Source organism: Scyliorhinus torazame, chromosome 10 (assembly GCF_047496885.1).
Source record: "Scyliorhinus torazame isolate Kashiwa2021f chromosome 10, sScyTor2.1, whole genome shotgun sequence".
Classification (NCBI taxonomy): Eukaryota; Metazoa; Chordata; class Chondrichthyes; order Carcharhiniformes; family Scyliorhinidae; genus Scyliorhinus; species Scyliorhinus torazame.
Window position 1 is genome coordinate 51,265,534 of NC_092716.1, and position 20,437 is coordinate 51,285,970.

The 20,437-nt window shown below is 44.7% G+C and overlaps 1 protein-coding gene across 1 annotated transcript in view; it reads right to left on the reverse strand.

Moving 5' to 3' along the window:
• Window positions 1-20,437, reverse strand: part of slc7a9 (solute carrier family 7 member 9) — a 138,117-nt gene that overhangs the window by 64,910 nt on the left and 52,770 nt on the right. Inside the window, exons 3-6 of the mRNA XM_072518100.1 lie at window positions 16,012-16,159; window positions 8,130-8,372; window positions 6,265-6,390; window positions 1,503-1,602 (exon numbers count right to left, since the gene is read on the reverse strand). Of these exons, the coding sequence (XP_072374201.1) occupies window positions 1,503-1,602; window positions 6,265-6,390; window positions 8,130-8,372; window positions 16,012-16,159 (617 nt within the window). The remainder of the gene's footprint in view (window positions 1-1,502; window positions 1,603-6,264; window positions 6,391-8,129; window positions 8,373-16,011; window positions 16,160-20,437) is intronic.

Here is a 20,437-nt window from a genome sequence, read left to right on the forward strand (position 1 = left end):
GAGGAAACCGGAGCACCCGGAGGAAACCCACGCAGACACGGGGAGAACGTGCAGACTCCTCATAGACAGTGACTCAGCGGGGAATCGAACCTGGGACCCTGGCACTGTGAAGCCACTGTGCTATCCACTTGTGCTATCGTGCTGGCGAAACCTGGCTATGAAAGCTGAGATGAACTCTTTGTGGTCCCTCACAGCAGAATTAAATTTATAATGTTGGAGGGTATTCGAGGATCTTGGGTTGAAGTGTTCTTTGGCCAATTTCACTATCTGACCAAAGGTCTTCAAGTCGGGTGCCTTCGGGGACATGAGGTTCCTAATTAGATTATACGTTGGGGCCCACAAACTGTCAGAAGTATCACCTTCTGCTTGTCCTCACCTGTGATCTCATTCGCGGTAAATAAATAGTGGAGTTCTTCGATGTACTGACTCCAATCCTCCGCCTCTTGGTCAAACGGGTCTAGTTTACTGACGATTTGCATTTTCACTCACGGTTTAATGACCCCCGACTCTTGTTGAAGCTTCTTTCCTTTCTCAACTACACCCTCAACTCCTCCCTCAATTCACAATACACTGCAGGCTGCGATCAAACCTTTTACCTCGTTGCCAATGTGGTGGCTCGAGGCAGACACTGGAGGCTTCCAGCAGTTAACAAGGTGTTTGTTGATGTAAGGCAAAGGCAGATAAGTAACAGGCACAGAACTCAATATAACAGGTGTAATCCCTTCAGCTCAGGAGTCCACACTGCCCGGGTTCCTGCTCCCAGGGCACCACACAAACTTCCTGTTCACTGGGGTTCGCATGTTCCAAAGCAATTGATGCTGGTCACATGATCAGTCGAGCCCACCCCCCCTTAAATGGGCCATGCTACCATGTTGCCTCTCACCACACCACCCTCCCTAACAGCACTGTTGATGTACCTACAGTATATGGACTGCAGCAGTTCAAGGAGGCAGATCACTGACCGTCTCAAGGGTAATTAGGAATGGTCAATAAATGCTGCCTTAGCCAGCAAAGCCCATATCCCATGAATTAGTTCTTTAAAAAACAAAATAGGAACAAAAGTAGGCAATTCTATAGTTCAGCCATTTGCTCCACTGTTTGAAAAGATCCTGGCTGATTTGTGTGTGTTTCAAATTCCATAGTCCCATCTACTCCTGATAACCTTTGATTCTGTTGCCTAATAAGAATCTATCTCCCTCAGCCTTAAAAATATTCAATGGCCCTGCCTCCACCACCTTCTGAAGCAGAGAGTTCCAAAGTCTCACAAGCCTCTGAAAGAAAGAAATTCTCCTCATCTCTGCCCTAAAAGGGCGACCCCTAATTTTAAAACAGTGCCCCCTAGTTCTGAACTCATCCACAAGAGTAGGGACATCGTTTCCACGCCCACCTTTCAATACCGTTCGGGATCTTATATATTTCTGTCAAGTCATCCCCCACATCATCTCACTCATAAATACACATTGTCCATTTAATCATATAACAATTTAGAAAAAGTCCCTTACCATCCATCATATGACCAAAGTCCATTATAAAACGCCAAACCAATAGAACCAAAGGAGATTTTGGCTCCATTAAAGGAATTTTCAAAATTCTGTGTATTTCCTGCAAAGATGAATGTGCATCATATTGAAGCATTGTTATTTTTTATGATTGATGATGCATTATTTACATCTCACTAAGAATCACAATGAATGTCACTTTTTAAAGTATTTCAGAAATGACTGTAACTACAATGTCCATCACAGGGAAACAGATGCTGGGTAATGATGCAGCATTATCAGTATTGCCTAAGTCCATGTTTTAAAAATGTTCTGTTTGCTTGTTTAAGTTAAAAAGCCAATACTATTATTTGAAGTAGAATAAAGAACAAAGAAAATTACAGCACAGGAACAGGCCCTTCGGCCCTCCCAGCCTGCGCCGATCCAGGTCCTTTATCTAAACCTGTCACCTATTTTCCAAGGATCTACTTCCCTCTGTTCCCCGATCTTTTCGAACAGTGGAGCATATATCTGTCCAGAGGCATCTTAAATGATGCTATCGTGCCCGCCTCTACCACCTCCGCTGGCAAAGCGTTCCAGGCACCCACCACCCTCTGCGTAAAAAAATTTCCACGCACATCTCCCTTAAACTTTCCCCCTCTCACCTTGAAATCGTGACCCCTTGTAATTGACACCCCCACTCTTGGAAAAAGCTTGTTGCTATCCACCCTGTCCATACCTCTCATAATTTTGTCGACCTCAATCAGGTCCCCCCTCAACCTCCGTCTTTCCAATGAAAACAATCCTAATCTACTCAACCTTTCTTCATAGCTAGCACCCTCCATACCAGGCAACATCCTGGTGAACCTCCTCTGCACCCTCTCTAAAGCATCCACATCCTTCTGGTAATGTGGCGACCAGAACTGCATGCAGTATTCCAAATGTGGCCTAACCAAAGTCCTATACAATTGTAACATGACCTGCCGACTCTTGTACTCAATACCCCATCCGATGAAGGCAAGCATGCTATATGCCTTCTTGACCACTCTATCGATCTGCGTTGCCACCTTCAGGGTACAATAACCTGAACTCCCAGATCTCTCTGTGCATCAATTTTCCCCAGGACTCTTCCATTGATCGTATAGTCCGCCCTTGAATTGGATCTTCCAAAATGCATCACCTCACATTTGCCTGGATTGAACTCCATCTGCCATTTCTCTGCCCAACTCTCCAATCTAGCTATATTTTGCTGTATTCTCTGACAGTCCCCCTCGCTATCTGCAACTCCACCAATCTTAGTATCATCTGCAAACTTGCTAATCAGACCACCTATACCTTCGTCCAGATCATTTATGTATATCACATTTATGTAAATAAACAACAGTGGTCCGAGCACGGATCCCTGTGGAACACCACGAGTCACCTTTCTCCATTTTGAGACACTCCCTTTCACCACTACTCTCTGTCTCCTGTTGCCCAGTCAGTTCTTTATCCATCTAGCTAGTACACCCTGAACGCCATGCGACTTCACTTTTTCCATCAACCTGCCATGGGAAACTTTATCAAATGCCTGACTGAATGAAGTCCATGTATATGACATCTACAGCCCTTCCCTCATCAATTAACTTTGTCACTTCCTCAAAGAATTCTATTAGGTTTGTAAGACATGACCTTCCCTGCACAAAACCATGCTGCCTATCACTGATAAGTCTATTTTCTTCCAAATGTGAATACATCCTATCCCTCAGTATCTTCTCCAACAGTTTGCCTACCACTGACGTCAAGCTCACAGGTCTATAATTCCCTGGATTATCCCTGCTACCCTTCTTAAACAAAGGGACAACATTAGCAATTCTCCAGTCCTCCGGGACCTCACCCGTGCTCAAGGATGCTGCAAAGATATCTGTTAAGGCCCCAGCTATTTCGTCCCTCGCTTCCCTCAGTAACCTGGGATAGATCCCATCCGGGCCTGGGGACTTGTCCACCTTAATGCCTTTTAGAATACCCAAAACCTCCCCCTTCCTTATGCCGACTTGACCTAGAGTATTTAAACATCCATCCCTAACCTCAACATCCGTCATGTCCCTCTCCTTGGTGAATACCGATGCAAAGTACTCATTAAAAATCTCACCCATTTCCTCTGACTCCACGCATAAATTCCCTCTTTTGTCTTTGAGTGGGCCAATCCTTTCTCTAGTTACCCTCTTGCTCCTTATATACGAATAAAAGGCTTTAAGATTTTCCTTAACCCTGTTAGCCAAAGATATTTCATGACCCCTTTTAGCCCTCTTTGTTGCACGTTTGAGATTTGTCCTACTTTCCCGATATTCCTCCAAAGCTTCATCAGTTTTAAGTCGCCTAGATCTTATGTATGCATCCATTTTCATCTTAGCTAGTCTCACAATTCCACCCGTCATCCATGGTTCCCTAATCTTGCCATTTCTATCCCTCATTTTCACAGGGACATGTCTGTCCTGCACTCTAATTAACCTTTCCTTAAAAGACTCCCACATTTCAAATGTGGATTTACCCTTAAACAGCTGCTCCCAATCCACATTCCCTAGCTCCTGCCGAATTTTGTTATACTTGGCCTTTCCCCAATTTAGCACTCTTCCTTTAGGACCACTCTCGGCTTTGTCCATGAATATTCTAAAACTTACGGAATTGTGATCGCTATTCCCAAAGTAATCACCGACTGAAACTTCAACCACCTGGCCGGGATCATTCCCCAATATCAGGTCCAGTATGGCCCCTTCCCGAGTTGGACTATTTACATACTGCTCTAAAAAAGCTCTTTACAAATTCTGCTCCATCTACGCCTCCAACACGACATGAGTCCCATTCAATGTTGGGGAAGTTAAAATCTCCCATCACGACCACCCTATTGTTCCTACATTTTTCTATAATCTGTCTACATATTTGTACCTCTACTTCACGCCCGCTTTTGGGAGGCCTGTAGTAAAGTCCCAACAATGTCATTGCACCCTTCCTATTTCTTAGCTCTACCCATATTGACTCGTGCTATCCACGACCTCCTCAGCATCGCGGATGCTCCAAAGTGAGTCCATCCGCAGCTCCAGAGCCGTCATGTGGTCTAATAGGAGCTGCAGCTGGACACACATGAAGGAGTCAGGGGCATCGGCCGCGTCCCTGAACTCCCACATTGAGCACGAGGAGCATAACACGGGTCTGGGATCTCCATTTTTACACTTTACCTTAACTGATTACAAATATAATGTCAAATAATGAATAAGTGAAAGGAATAAAGATTTTACTTACCAATCACAATACTTACCAACACACAAAGAGTTAAATTTCTCCCAGCTACTGCTAATTGGAGCACTTTCCTTACCAGCCAATTAGGTCACTGCTTTGCTGTGATGTCACTCTTCAAATTTATCCCCAAAGACCCTGTGGCTGCTGTTTAAGCAGCTAGTTTAAATATTCACCGCTCGACTCTGTAGCTCCGCCCATTCCAACAGCTGAATTCCCGCAGAAAAGACTCGAATCCGCGAAGCAGCTCGTTTAAATAATCACCGCTCAACTCTGTAGCTCCACCCATTCCAACAGCTGAATTCCCGCCGAATAAGAATGAGCATTTGTCAATCAACAAATACAGGGTGGGATGCTCCGTCCCGCCGCGCCACATTTCAGCCTCACCACGCCGGCGGGATGCTCCGTTACGCCGGCCGGTCAATGGGGTTTCCCGTTGTGGGGCAGCCCCACGCCGTCGGGAGACCCCGGGTGCCGGCAAAACGGAGCATCCCCCCCCACTGTCTTTTAAAAAATAAATTTAGAGTATCCAATTCTCTTCTTTTTCTAATTAAGGGGCAATTTAGTGTGGCCAATCCACCTACCCTGCACATTTTTGGGTTGTGGGGTGCAACCCACACAGACATGGGGAGAATGTGCAAACCCCACACAAGCTAACCACTGCGCCACCATGTCGCCTAACAAATACCGTCAATAAAAATCGATTCATTCATCTCATTGTTGTTGCAGAATGGCTACAACGCCTCCAACATGACAACTGTCACTGCACTCCAAACGTAACCTTCTTTGAAGTGTTTCGATATGGTGCTATATAAATTCAAGTATTTATTTTTCATCTCTCGATGTTAAATCTTAATCTCTGTTAATAGCAGATTCACTTATCCAGATCTCCTTAACTAGGAGTAGAATCCGAGTACCTTAAACAGATCAACAAGCCAATCATTAAAGACTGGAACAGATATAACTGAGAACAATTTGACTATGTTTTGTCTATTAATGTCCAATATGGCTATATCGTTTGATACATATAATGTGGCACAATTTGGATCACCACAAGTACTTTTGGAAGAGCAATTGCTTCGGTCAAATTACTGGAAATTTCTAAATATTGTCTTTGTTGTTTCTTATTGACAACCTGATGTACTGCAATACTAGTCAGTGCCTTCAAACTCCAGCTAATTATAGCAGATATTTCTCTGATGTACAGAAAAATGTGCTGATTGCTTTCAAATCTTCGAGTGAATCCTGAATGAATGATTGCATGAGTGAGTGAATGATTCTGTGTATGAGGTATTGATTGTTATAGGATCCAATTCAGGTCAGCTGCACCAATGTTTCTTTTTAAAAGCTTTTTAAATAGTTGGTTAAACTGTTAGTTATAGAGTTGAACAAACTTTTTAAAAGATCCAGATGCGGGTGTAGATGACTAGAACAACATTCAGTTTAATATAGGAATGTGCACTTCATGTAACTCTCTATTTATATTAATTACCATATATCAGTAACATCCCACCTTGTGCAATTAGAACAATTCCAGCCACAATGATGACAGCAACAATTAGCAGTTTGGCAACAGTTAAGAAATTCTGAACATAGTACGCCAATTTGACGCTGACCGAGTTCAACGATGTGATTAAAACTGCAAAAGGAAAAAAAAAGTTTCAATAATCAAAACAAAAAGATTGAATTAACCTTTAGCATTCTCAAAGTAGTAACGAAAATCTAGGGTGCGATTCTCCGAGCCCCGCGCCTGGCCGGAGAATCGCCGCAACAGCGCCACAACGTCGTCGCGCGATTTTCCAAGGTGCGGAGAATCGGCGCCATTTGCACCGGCGCGTTTGATGCGCCGCAGGCCGCTGGAATAGGCGAGGCCGCCGATTCTCCGGCCCGGATGGGCCGAGTCCCGCCGGCGCCGTTCACCCCTGGTCGCTGCCGGCTGGAACTCTGCGCGAAGGGTCGGGGGCGGCCTGTGGGGGGGGAGAGGGGGGGCTCCGTCCCCGGGAGGGCCTCCGATGGGGTCTGGCCCATGATCGGGGCCCACCGATCGGCGGACCGGCCTGGTCCCCCCCCCCCCAGGCCTACTTTGTTGCGCGGCCGGCCCCTGAACCCCTGAAGAAGTCCTCCGCGCATGCGCAGGTTGGCGCGGCCCAACTGCGCATGCGCCGGGAAGGGAGGCTGGAGCGGCGTGAACCACTCCAGCGCCGTGCTGGCCCCCTGTGGGGGACAGAATCGGTCGTCCCCGTGCCCGTTTCGCGCCATCGTGAAACGCGACGGCGTTCACGACGGCGCGAACACTTGGTCTTCATTTTGGAGAATCGCCCCATGATCTTTTTAAATCTTAAAACAAGTCTTTAATCCTACTGATCCGATCTTTGCTACATAATTCCACGTTAAAGAGCTAAACAACAGTGACCAGTTCTTTCATCTTGAATCCTCTGTGAATTACAAAAACATATAAATCATTGGGCAGTCACAATTTAAGCTTTAATGTTTTTTTTAAGCATAAAACTCAATTTAAATCCTGGTATATTTTAAATATGTGAAATTACTTCGGCTTAGTTGTTCTGTGCTCAGAACTTTGTTTTATAGAAGACAGCTCACAATATAGCTGCTATTTTCCAGCCTTAATAAATCTCCTGCATAGGAGAAAATTCCCAGGCAGTCAGCCCACTGGGGAGTTCATCATTGTGCAACTTACCATGGCCCATCCACTGCCACCCTTTTCTTCCTAATCTCCTCTCTCCCACTGTTTAAATTCCCTGGCTCTAATAAGGAGTGCATTTTAGCTTGATCTGGAAGTTAATTGCTATTTTAAACCATTGTTGCTTATCGTGCAACCATGTCTGCATTCTGCTTTTCTCTGTGAACTCTGCATCTATTCTCAAATTTGGCATCCAAATTTCTTTGTACAATGCATTGGCAATTGTATAAAATACTGCTGCTGTTTCCTGCTGAGTCTGAGTCTACTGGGTCTGCTGGTTTTTCACTTTCAGGTGCTCTTCTCCTGGCTAGAGGTCTACTCTCCTGAGCCAAAGAGCATTTCTGTGCCAATTCAGATTGTTACATTGATCCCATTGCTGCTATCATCTTTCTACCTCGCAAGTGATTCAGCACACCTTTATCTTCATTCCCATGGGAATACCTCTTTCAGTGCATCCTCTGTACTCTATCTGGTCTTTATTCGCCCACCACACCTGTCTCCTCTTTTAGGTGGATGTTTTAAACCCACCTCTTTGATCAAGCTTTAGGTCTTTTGTCATAATATCTTTCTGTGACTCGGTGATAAATTTTATTTTATAATGCTCCTGTGATGTTTTATCATAAAAATAGCATTATATTGTTTATAAAGAGTCCTGTGAATGAATAAATAATACTTACTAATAGCAACTGCAGCAAGGCATTTGATGACTATTTGTGGGGGCACACAGCCAGGATAGAAGGGAGCTGCTGCATACTCTGCAAAACTCAAACAGATTATCGCAAAGGAAGAGGGTTTTGAAACAAGTATGCACATCCACGAGTATAGGAATGCAGGAATTGGGCCAAATGCTTCCAGGAGATATGCATATTCCCCTCCTGATTTTGTGATCATCGTTCCCAAGTCGGCATAACAAAGGGCACCTGGCAAAATAAAAATAGTCCCATCAGAAATCGGCTTTTTATAATTTATACCTGCAAAATAAATTCCCAAGCTGTCTTGGGATATATTCCAGATGAATTCAAGTTTGAAAGTTTATTTAGTTTGTAGTAAGAAAATCAGAAATAGGACCAGGAGAGGATAGTGTGGCCTGTCGAGCCTGCTCTGTGATTCAATGCAATGATGGTTGATTTGGGACTTCAGCTCTGCCTGCTCCCCTTGATTCCATAGGAGACCCTTCATAACCCTGAATGTTTCAATGAGATCACCTCTATCTTTCTAGACTCCAGAGAATGTACATCCAATTTATTCATCATAAGACATTCTTTCATCCCAGTAACTAATCTAGTAAGCCTTCGCAGGCCTGTCTCCAAGAAAGTATACTCTTTCTTAAATGTGGAGACCAAAATTGCACAGGTATTTCAGGTGTGGTCTCACCAAAGTCCTTATAATTATAGTAAGACGTCTTTATTCTTGCACTTTATTCCTACAAACTCTGTGCAATAAATGCCCACATGTCATTTGCCTTTCTAACTGCTTGCTAATTTTTTGTGTTCCTTGTACAATATACCCAGGTCTCTCTGAACATCAATATTTTAAATAGTCTGCTTTTCAATTCTTACATCAAAGTGAAAACTCACATTTCCCCTCATTATACTCCGTCATCTTGTTTCCTCTCTCTTAATGAAGTCTCTTTGCGTCCACCTCACAGCTTGCATTCCCACCTAGCTTAATGTAATTAGCAATCTTAGATACAATGCACGCAACTTCCTCTTGGGTCAGCGGCTTATGTCACTGGTCTGCCATACATGTGTTGCATGATAACCGGAAAGTGGCGGGTGCACGGGCATGCACGCTGGAAGCACACAGTGTTCAAACTCCCGGCCTGTCTTTTATTCCCTGCTTGAAGCCATGCACTGTGTCAGAGTTGCTCAATGAAAAAGGCAAGTACGGCGCTAACTTGGCTGACTTGCCCTGAGGTAAGGTAAGCTTTTACACCTTTTTATTTGCACTTTTATTTCTCAGTCAAGGATTATCGAGCAGAGGCTGGAAACACCAGGAGATATGTTTGGTAGGTTAATGTTTGATATTATTAGTGTTTAGCATTTATAAATATGTTTAAAATACCAATAAAGTGACATAAAGCTCTATTTTTTATTTTTTCAAACTTTGGTTTGTCACAAGGTTGTTAATTCCATTAAAAGGGTACTTTACTGTATAAAGTGAGTTTGGAGCCACAGAAAGTGAAAGACATTTTTTTTAAACTTTGCTTTGGTGTTAGGATGTGTTCCATTAAAGGAACTAAAATGGATATGTGGTGATCACTCACTGATGAGCATGATTTCCACCTAAGATATTCCGTGTTACTGGCCACGAGTTCAGTGGGTCCTTACGTGGCTGATCAGCCAGAACAACGAGCCACAACTTCAATCACTCACTTGGCAGGAGTTTCCAAATGGTGGGTTCGATCCTTGGATGCTCGGTTGTGGGTATTCCTTTCTCAGGCTCCTTTTCCGGGCTTTCTCTTGCCCTTGGGTGTTCGCGAAGAATTGTCACCATTCAATCAGGAGGTTCCTCCAAGTAGGTCTCTCCTGAGCAATGGCCTCCCAGGCTTTGACATTTATGTTCCATTTCTTGAGGTAAGCCTTCAAGGTGTCTTTGAAGAGCTTGCTTTGTCCTCCTCTTGTTCAAGATCCTTCCTTGAGCTGAGTGAAGAAGATTTGCTTTGGCAGTCAGGACTCTGACATCCTAAGCATTTGAACGGCCCAGTGGAGTTGGTTTTGGATGATCATGCCTCGATACTGGTGCTATTGACTACTTCAAGGACATTAATGTTAGCACGCCTGTTCTCGCAGCTAATTTAGAGCTAAAGTACACTTGGATTTTGCAAGTGTACTATTAAGTTGTATTATTTAAGAGTCTCCCGATGTAATGTTCATCCTTACAAGCCTCAGTGATCACATCAAGCGCTTTGGCAAAGTTTGCCTTATCTCTCTGACAGCCATTGCGGTGAATCAATTACCCAGCCCTGAGAGTGTACTGCCCAAGGACATCCTGAAATGATGTCAGAGGAGATGTGCGCCAGGACACTAAGCTTCAACACCTGCTGCTTTCGGTCTTTGAGCTTGTAACACTAACAATTGATATGTCAAAACCCTCCCCTTCCCCCTTCCCTCTTCCCTCCCTCACCCCTCCCTCCCCCCTCTTCCCTCCCTCCTCTTTACAAATAGACAGAACTGTAAAAATATTTATTATTGCACAAAATTTGTAAAAGTTGAGGCAGTTTTATGTCATTGTCCAGCTGATAAAGTTAAATGTTAGCTGGTTTGAAAGTTTTTCATTTATAAAATTAATTTTGTTAATAAATGTTTTACATTAAACTTTACCAGCATCTACAAATGTCTTACTGAAACATCAAAACACAACATTAAATTATGAGGTTATTAAAAATGAATAAGACAATTGATGTAAACAAGGCAGAAGCATAACACAGGCAACACTGTTACCACTGCTGCCTCAAAACACCAGGAATCCGTGTTCAATTCGGATCTTGGGTGACTGTGTGGTGTTTGCACATTCTCCCCATGTCTGCATGGGTTTCTAGAACCGTGGAATAAAAGCATAGAATTTTGACAGTGCAAAAGGAGACTATTTGGCCCATTGTGTCAGCACTGGTCCTCTGAAAGAGTACCCTACCTAGGCTCACTCTCCCACCCTATCCCTGGAACCTAACCGATACATCCCTGGACACTAAGGGGCAACTTAGCATGGCCAATCCATCTAACCTGGACATCTTTGGACTGTGGGAGGAAAACAGAGCTCCCAGAGGAAACCCATGATGGGCCGAATGACTTTCTTCTACACTGCAATGATTCTACAAATACAAATCAAAAAAAGATCAGATGTTATAAGGACAGTGACAGCAAAATCCTTGGGGTGCTTTTAAAATATTATGACCATAATCTAAATAAAAACATACAAACACTTTTAAGCATTCCACACGTAAAGTTATATAATGAAATAATGCAGATTTAAGTAGTTTCACAGATTTAAAACAAATAACCAAACCTATGTTCACTTATAAATAATCACCTTTAATCATAAAAAAATTAAAATTACTTGAAAAGGACCAATAACAACAGTAATACCTGTATAAAAAGAAAGAGGGAAAAAAACTTTTTAACACTTTGACATACCTTTAAAACACTTGTTAAATATATTGCCTGATGTGTTCAATCTAAATCTGCAGTTTAAATTCCTGCCCTCAATGGACGTTCCCAAGCTGGCTGTGTCATAAGGGGGCGAGCTGCTCGCCTCCTGCACCGCGCTGGAGCCTGCGCATTCCGGGGCCCAAGGCTGCTGCACTGAGAGGAAGGCTGGGCGCACTATTCAAGCGCAAGTAAGTGCGCATATTTTCCATTTTAGAATCAGTGGCCCATGGCTTCCCGCTGCTAGCCAGAAGTTACGTGCCATCACTGTTTCTTTGTTTAAGTCATTAATATAGATTGTCTCTTTTGTGGGGGTGAAACCCACGCAAACACGGGGAGAATGTGCACACTCCACACAGACAGTGACCTGGGGCCGGGATCAAACTCGGGTACTCAGCGCCATAGGCAGCAGTGCTTACCACTGCACCACCTTGCCATCTCAATATAGATTATAAATAGTTGAGGCCCCAGCAGTGATACTTGTGGAAATCCATGAATCACAGCCTGCCAACTTGAAGTGTCTCATTTATCCTCAATGTCTACTTCTTGTCCATGAACTAACCCTCTATTCATGCTAATATATCATCCCTAACTCTATGAGTCCTTATCTTCTGTATTAACCTTTTGTGTGGCACTTTATCAAATGCCTTTTGGAAATCCAAGTACACTGTATCTATTGGTTCCCCTTTATTTATGCCATTAGTTATATCCTCAAACAGGATTTCCCTTTCATAAAACCATGTTGTCTTGTTCTAATAATACTATGATTTTCTAAGTGCATTGTTAAGGCTTCCTTAATGATAGATTCCAGCACTTTTCTGATGACTAAACGTTAGTGAACCAGTTGGCTTTTTACGACAATCGACAATAGTTTATGGTCACCAGTATACTTTAATTCCAGATATTTTTATTGAATTCCAATTCCACCACCTGTGTGGTGGGATTCAAACCTGAGCCCCCAGAGCATTATCCTGGTTGTCAGGAATACTAGTCCAGCACATTACCACTGCCTCCACCCCCTCCAAATGGCCCTCAGAGCCCTGACCATCTGAGCTATTCCTCAGATTAATTTTGGGCTATACCATCCCTTCAGGTTGCAAGGTGGTGGTGTTAAGGCCACACCACCAGACCAATTTTGTCCCTCCCTTGGTGCGAGTGTGGTCATCCCTGCCATTGTCTGGGGGATGCATTATGACCAGGTTTCCCTCCCTCCAAGGATTCTCAAGCCTTTCCCTCCAAAGCTTTATGCCATTTTGATTGTGGGAAATATCCCTGTAACCCCTGAATACATTGAGGCAGATGTACCTATGCCCCATTTGCAGATTAGCCCACCCCTTCTTCAACCCTATTGCATAGTGAGCTTCTAAGCCCACTCCCTTCCCCCTCCCATGAAACCTTTGAATGGCCCAACAATTCCTAATTGTAACCATCGACAGCCTACCCCAACTCTAACTGTGCCAAGCATGGCGCATTAATGAGTCAGAAACGCACAGAACTGAGACGGCCCGTACAACGACCATGCCCTGCGCATGGTTTGAATGATAGTTCACTTTTATGCCTTACCATTTTCTAGGACAAGGACAGTCCTTGCAAGGTCAGAAATGTAAACTTAAGGACCATCTTCCAAATGTGGCCCCAACTCGCTTAAACGCATCCCTAAGATACCCTTCCCATTCTAGCCCGGAGGAAGCTCCCAACCTGACAGGGCACAGCACAAAACGCACTCCCAACATTGAAGTCTGGATGGGTGAAGCTCCAACAGTGCTCAAGAAGCTTGACACCATCCAGATCAAAGCAGCCCACATGGTTGGCATCCCATCCACAAACATTCACCACCTCCACCAGCGACATACAGCGGTAGCAGTGTACCATCTACAAGATGCAGTGCAGGAACTCACCAAGGTTTTAGACAGCACCTTTCAAACCCACAACCACTACTACCTAGAATGACAAGGGCAGCACCAGCACCCAGAAATTCCACTCCAATCACTCACTATCCTTTTGGAAATAAATCACCATTCCTTCTTTGTTGCTGGGTCAAAATCATGGAACTCCCTCCCTAATAGCACTGTGAGTGTACCCACACTGAGGGGACTGCAGTGGTTGAAGAAAGCAGCTCACCACCACCTTCTCAAGGAATGAATGCTGGTCTAGCCAGCAAAACCACATCACAAGTCTCTGGGTATGAATTAGGTCACTTCTAGCAAATGTAAATGAGCCATGTTACAAGCTCGACTGATTACATTAAATTGGTTATTTGTGTCACAATTAGCGCACTCAGGATTGTTCAGCAATTGCTGCCCAATCCTGGATTTGCATTTAACCATCGACAATTTGTTTTATGTTTTACCAGTGCAGATTGGTTGAGTATAGTCTTTACTCTGCCTGTCATTAAATGCTAATTATTTAAAATTTGCGGAGAATAAAGTTGAGATTTGCCTAAACTAATTCCACTTAGATTTTTATTAGTCATCAAACAATGTTCTCTAAGTTCACACTGAAGTCATAGTTATCCTATGTGAACCCACACAACTGCCGATGAATTCAACTCTTCAAATCCATTCCAAGTGAGAATGGTGCAATATGTAAATGTTATTTGCATACCCATCCCTAGTACTTCAATGCTGTAGTTTATTGTTAACGCAGCAGTGATGGATTGCAGACCTGGATAGTGACTATGTGGGAATTTTGTCTTAACTGAGAATTTTTTGTTGTTTTGTGAAACAACAGGTTAAAGCAGTATTGATGTGGATTAGTATCTAAGTTGCACATCACACCTTGTTCAAAGCTGTAAAGATTTAAACAGGATAAATCCCCAGGTTCTTGATTTGGAAACCATGGGCAGTATATAGTGCTATTTAAAGTTCCTTTAATGTCAAATGACACTACTCGTTCCCTTGGTAAACTATCGTGTCAAAATTCTTCAATACCAAATATTATATATAATCCAATTGATTCTGGGTGTGCTGTATTAGGCTGGAATTCTTAGATGCATCTCTAGAAACTACATTGAGTAGGGGAGCAAACCTTTGTGGGAATAGAACTGATGCTAAAAAGTGGGTTGTGTACAAACAACAATAGGCATTGCATTAGTTCATGTATGGTGGGTTTTGAACCAGTTAGAAGATAGACTGGGTAAATTTATGCTATTTTCTGAATTCCTTTACGATATTTGTGTGCCTATTTACATTGTATAATAATAATAATTGCTTATTGTCACAAGTAGGCTTCAATGAAGTTACTGTGAAAAGCCCCGAGTCGCCACATTCCGGCGCCTGTTGGGGAGGCCGGTACGGGAATTGAACTCGCGCTGCTGGCATTGTTCCGTATTACAAGCCAGCTATATTTAGCTTTGAAAATGAGGGAATGGTGTGGGCCTTGTTGGCTGGGCCAGCATTTATTCTCCATCCCTAATTGCCCCTGAACTGAGTGGCTTGCTCGGTCATTTCAGAGGACAGTTAAACACATTGTTGTGGGTCTGGAGTCACATGCAGTCCAAACCAGGTAATAGCGACAGATTTCCTTCTCTAAAGGACGTCAATGAACCAGTCAGGTTTTTACAACAATTGTTGATAGTCTTAGTAACAGTGACAATGAAACGATCTTTATAATTCCAGATTTATTAATTAAAACTCAATGCAATAGTGGGATTTGAACCCATGTCCCTAAAATATTAGCCTGGTCCTCTAGATTTCTAGTTCAGTGACATTACCACGCATGTCATTGTCTCTCCATGCAGTCCATGCAGCTACACACACTGCTAGCTACAATTAATTTTCAGACCTTAGTGACATGAGTTTTTACAACAATGATGGCTGTCATGGTCATTCATGGGACCAGCTTTCAATTCCAGATTTATTCATTGAATTTAAATTCCACCAGCTGCCATGGTGGGATTTGACCAATGTCCCCAGTGCTTTGGCCTGCGGTTGCTGGATTACGAGTGCAGTGATATTACCACAACATCATCATCTTCCCAGAAAAGGTGAAAGGTGCTTCAAAATTTTGATGGAGACTTTAATGGTGATCCATGGAATTTTTATTTTAAACCAATTTTTTCTACCTTGCACATGGTGATTATTGTTAATAAACGGTGGCTCACTTTTAATGGCTGAGAAATTTTAATTAAGCAGTATGATTCACGCCTTAAGAAAATAGACACTTTTCACACTTTATGGACCTGTGGTGGTTGCAAACCTTTTAATTCTATGGATGATTAATTCTCTCCTAACCTAATTATCTTCTTTCTTTCAGCTGTTGTGAGATATGGGCAATTATTTTTGACTTGGTAAAATGGAAAGATATTATAGTTCCAAAGAATATAGTTACTCTCGCTCTTATTCTTCCTCATTTTGAAGATGGTTAAAAAACCAATGTCCAGGACAAATTGAATGAGATGTCATTTGTTGCTTACCTAATGTTGCCAGAACTCCACAAGCTGCCCAGATAATCAAACAAGGTCCCACTGCTCCAGTGTTGGATAAAACAGCTTTAGGCGAGATAAAGATTCCAGAGCCAATCATTGTCCCCACAATGAGACTGATACCACTCAACAAGCCAACCTTTATAAGGAGAGGAAGAAAGGAGAAAAAAATCTTCAACAAGAGAACCGTATGCAAAAGGCCTTTGGCCTGTATAGCCCACCTTGTTCACAGTTCATGCAGAATTTACTCTATGATAGACAACGGGCGCGATTTAACGACCCTGCAGCGCCCGAAAAGCAACTCGCCGCAGCGTGGCATGGTCGATAGAAATCGGGAGACCCCGCTCTCCGGATCTACCTGGCTCTCAATGCCTCGTGAGACCTAACGCAATCTCTGAGACGTTGCAATGTAAATCCCACCTATTGTGGGTGGGATCACTTTTAGACAAATCTGCATAGTAAAGCGAGACAGCTAGTCTCACTTTAATGTGCAGCTTCCCGAGGTACCCGAAGCGTTGGGATTCATCCAAAGGGAAGAGGATCAGCAGAGACACAGTATCGGGACCTTCCACCCAGGAGACCCTGGGGGTGTCCAGCTCATCTGACACCCGTTCCCGATGAGCGATACTCCCCCAGCCCCACCCACTGAGGAGGGTAGCACTGCAACACCTGTGTGCCTGAAAGTAGGTCCGGGCCCTCAAGGTCCAAGCTTCCCAGGGTACACCTGCCAAGGTCCTATCAGGCAATAGAATGTGGAAGCAGGCCACCTCAACTTCAGCTGTAGATCCTGGGGATGCACCCAGGCACAGCAGGAGGGCAAGGAAGAGTAAGAAACTGTAGGCACCTAATGGGCACTAGTAGAGATAGTTCACTGTTGTAATATAGCTCTTGTACTAAACATCACTTCCTTCACCTGCAGATCCTCCACACTGTCTTTTCATGGCACCATGATCCGCAAAGCCCTGCTGACATTCAGCGCGTCATCCCTGTGCAGTGAGAGAATGACAGCGCTTTGTCTCCTTAGTCCCACACTGATGACTCAGTAAAGACACATTGCTGCCACAGACAGCCCCCTGCCATCCCCACCCCCAGCCCCTCTCCCAGCCCCTCACCCATGGAAGTTGACCCACTGCCCCCCGCCCCCCCCCCCAATCACCACCCCTCATGTCTGCCATTCTTCTCCAGTGATGAGGAGGCTAAGGGCTGACAAAGTGTTTCGAGGTTGCCCACCACTGATGTAAGTTGGAGAAAAATACCAGGACACCTGACCCCAGAGGGAGCTACAGTAGCTGAGAAAAGACATCCAGTGTCTCTGAACCCAATGATAAGCTCATCCATTGGCAGATACGTTCAACTCTCTGTCAGGCAGGAATCAGACACATCACTGAGGGTGAGAGGAGCATTGCTCGGTCCTCAATGCAAGTCATCATAATTCTCCTGCCGCGTCCGGCCAATGTCTTTAGTGCCTTGCCCATGAATGTAGGCACTATCATGGGAACCTACCTTAGGCACCACATTAGTTTCATGTAAGACCCCATGGTGGGATAGTTCTTCACTCCCTAGTCCTGGTCAGCCCCGAACCGAGAGGCTGTGAGGGCATCCCGAGCTCTTTGCCCATGTGTCTTTCGCCATGGAGACCGCAGAGCCATGTTGGTGCACTCTATCGCACGCCGCACCTTGGGCATGCCTGCTAAGCAGGTGAAGCCCTTGGCCTGCGTCCTGGCTCGGCTGGTCCCAGTTCAGGCTTATATACACATGTGGTCCTCACAAGAAGGACATTTGGAACCTCCCTTATGCATTTTTGTGTAGGTGAATGGGAAATGCCACACAGGTCACCTGTGCTGCCTTGAAATGAGCCGCTTGCAAAGATATTCAGAGCAGCGGTAACTTTAAGGCTCATGGGCAGTGGGTGTCCTCCCATTCCATGTGGTGCCAGGACTGAAGCTACGACATCTGCAGGTCGGATGTCTTATGTTGGAATACCCTTTGTTGGTAGTGTTTCCTATGAGGCTCCACCATCTGTGGTGCTGCTCCCAGAACAGCTAAGGGCCGAGCCTCCCCCTCTTCTATTGGACGCTGGTCCTGGCCATGTTCAGCGGCACGTTAAAGTCTCTGCTGCTGCTCAATCGCTATGAGTAGAATAGCCAACTAAACTGGCTCTATAATTCGCCAGAATCATACATACACTGAAGAGAATGCCAGAGTGAGCGATGAGGTTTCCTGACAGACTGCTGATCCTCAGCCCTCCACACCTCTGGGACATCCACCCGTGCACTTCCCCCTTAGTGAGTCCCTCTCCACTGAGCCTCATACCCTCCCCTCTCACAATATGCCACTTCCCCGCAGTTATCCCTCTCAATTCCACCTGGATGAAGCGCATAGACCCTTGAGAGTCTCAGTGACACCTAACTCCCAACCATTCCCCCACCATGCCCCCCCACCCCCAAACCTGGCATGAGGTGAAAGGGCAGTTGGGTGGATGCATAGCACCAGCACCTAGATCCTCATGGGGATGGAGATCAGCATCCTCATGGGGAGCCTCAAAAATGCGCCCAAGTCATGATCTTGAAGAGGATGAGTGATAATAGACATCACCATCCAGCATAGGGATACACATCACTGCTACTTGTGTTATGTTAACACTTGCATGAGCTTCAGCGTTCAATGCATGGGGCCAAAGGGTTCGGAACTTGGCTCCAATCTATGGCATCATGTTTATCTCGCCTGATTTAATTGGCACAATTGGCTAGTCAAGAAAGGGTGAGGGAGCTGATCAGGAAATTGGCCACCTCTTGTAGCAGATGATACACAGCTGAATCATGTGAAGACTGCAATTAGCATGTCAAGCACATCCCTTCATTCTCCCCGGTTATAGTGCTGCAGATCATTGTGAAGCTTCACTGACTGTGCCAATTTATTTAAATTATGCTACCATAATGGCTTTAAAAAATATATATATACAAAAATGCTGATGAGTTAACCGACTTTCCATCAGCCACAGCCATTCACCTTACACACTAATTCCTGACACTCAAAACTCCCTGACATGGATTTGAACTTCCAGCCAGCTTTTCCCCCTTAGCCCTCACACTGCTGCCTGCCTGTGGGGTTCTAATCATACTGCATCCTCCCCCCAGTGAGAGGGTCTTCAGGCCTCCATAAGGCAGGGATACAATCCATTCCTGAGCCGCCCAATCTGCCCTTACAGCCTGACATCTTGCGGACCCCCACCCAAGTATGTCACAGTGTCCCCCTGTGCTGACCCTCTGTATTCACCTCCTGCCACCCACTTTCCAGCTCCCACTAAGTAAGGACACTCCCTCAGCAGTGATTTGGACACAAGCCTAGCAAGGAGGACATGGGAAGCAATGCATGCATGTCAGGCTCCAGACCCCCTTAAAACAAGGGGCACTCCGACATGAAGGGAAGGTAAGGCCTGTGAGCGACCCTTACCTTGCGATTTCGTGACTGAACTCCACCCACGGCCCACGTTGAACTCATCTGGGTCCTCCTCATCCTCTCCAGTGCACCCTGAGTATTTAACACCCTGGAGGGTGATGGCTGCCTGAGAGCTCCCCTCCAAAATCCCCTTTGGAGGTGAGGTCACCAGGTTCACGTTTATATAAATTTCCTGGAAGTGGCTGGCGCCTGCTGAATATTCAGTGAAGGGGGAAGTTCTGGGGTGTGGTCTCACCAATAACATGCTAATGTATTAAAATGAGGTTCCGGGCTCCTGTGCAGTGTTTCACTTTACTCCACTGGCAAGAGTAATTGAAAATCAGAAGCCGCGATCCTGCCGGAGAGAATCGTGTTTTCCGATTCTCTTTGGATTTTGCGCCCACGTCACCAACGGCTAACACAGATTCAGAATCGCCCCCATGTGTTTAGGTCTGTGGAGTGGGACCTGACTCCACAACTTCCTGAGTCACAAACAGCCGTGCTATGACTGAGCCGAGACGAAGACCAGCAGTAACCCATCTCCTGGTGGGTTATAATGTTTCATTTCTTATTTGTTCCTGGGACGTGGGCATCGCTGGCTGGGCCAGCATTTATTGCCCATCCCTGAGGGAATTTAAGAGTCAACCACATTACTGTGGATCTGGAGTCACATATAGTAGACCAGGTAAGGATGGCAAATTTATTTCCCTAAAGGACATTAGTGAACCAGGTTTTTACAACAATCGACAATGGTTTTAATTATCGGAAAACCCCATCTGGTTCACTCATGTCCTTTAGGGAAAGAAATCTGTCATCCTTACCTGGTCCGGCTGATATGTATTCTAATTTCATCACCTTTCCATTTGCATTGAATTCTGTAACCCAGTAACGATCATAGGTTGCCCTGTAGAGTTGTGGAGTGGATACTAACAATTACAAACCTAATCTCTAATATAAATAATGCAGTATGAAGTCAATT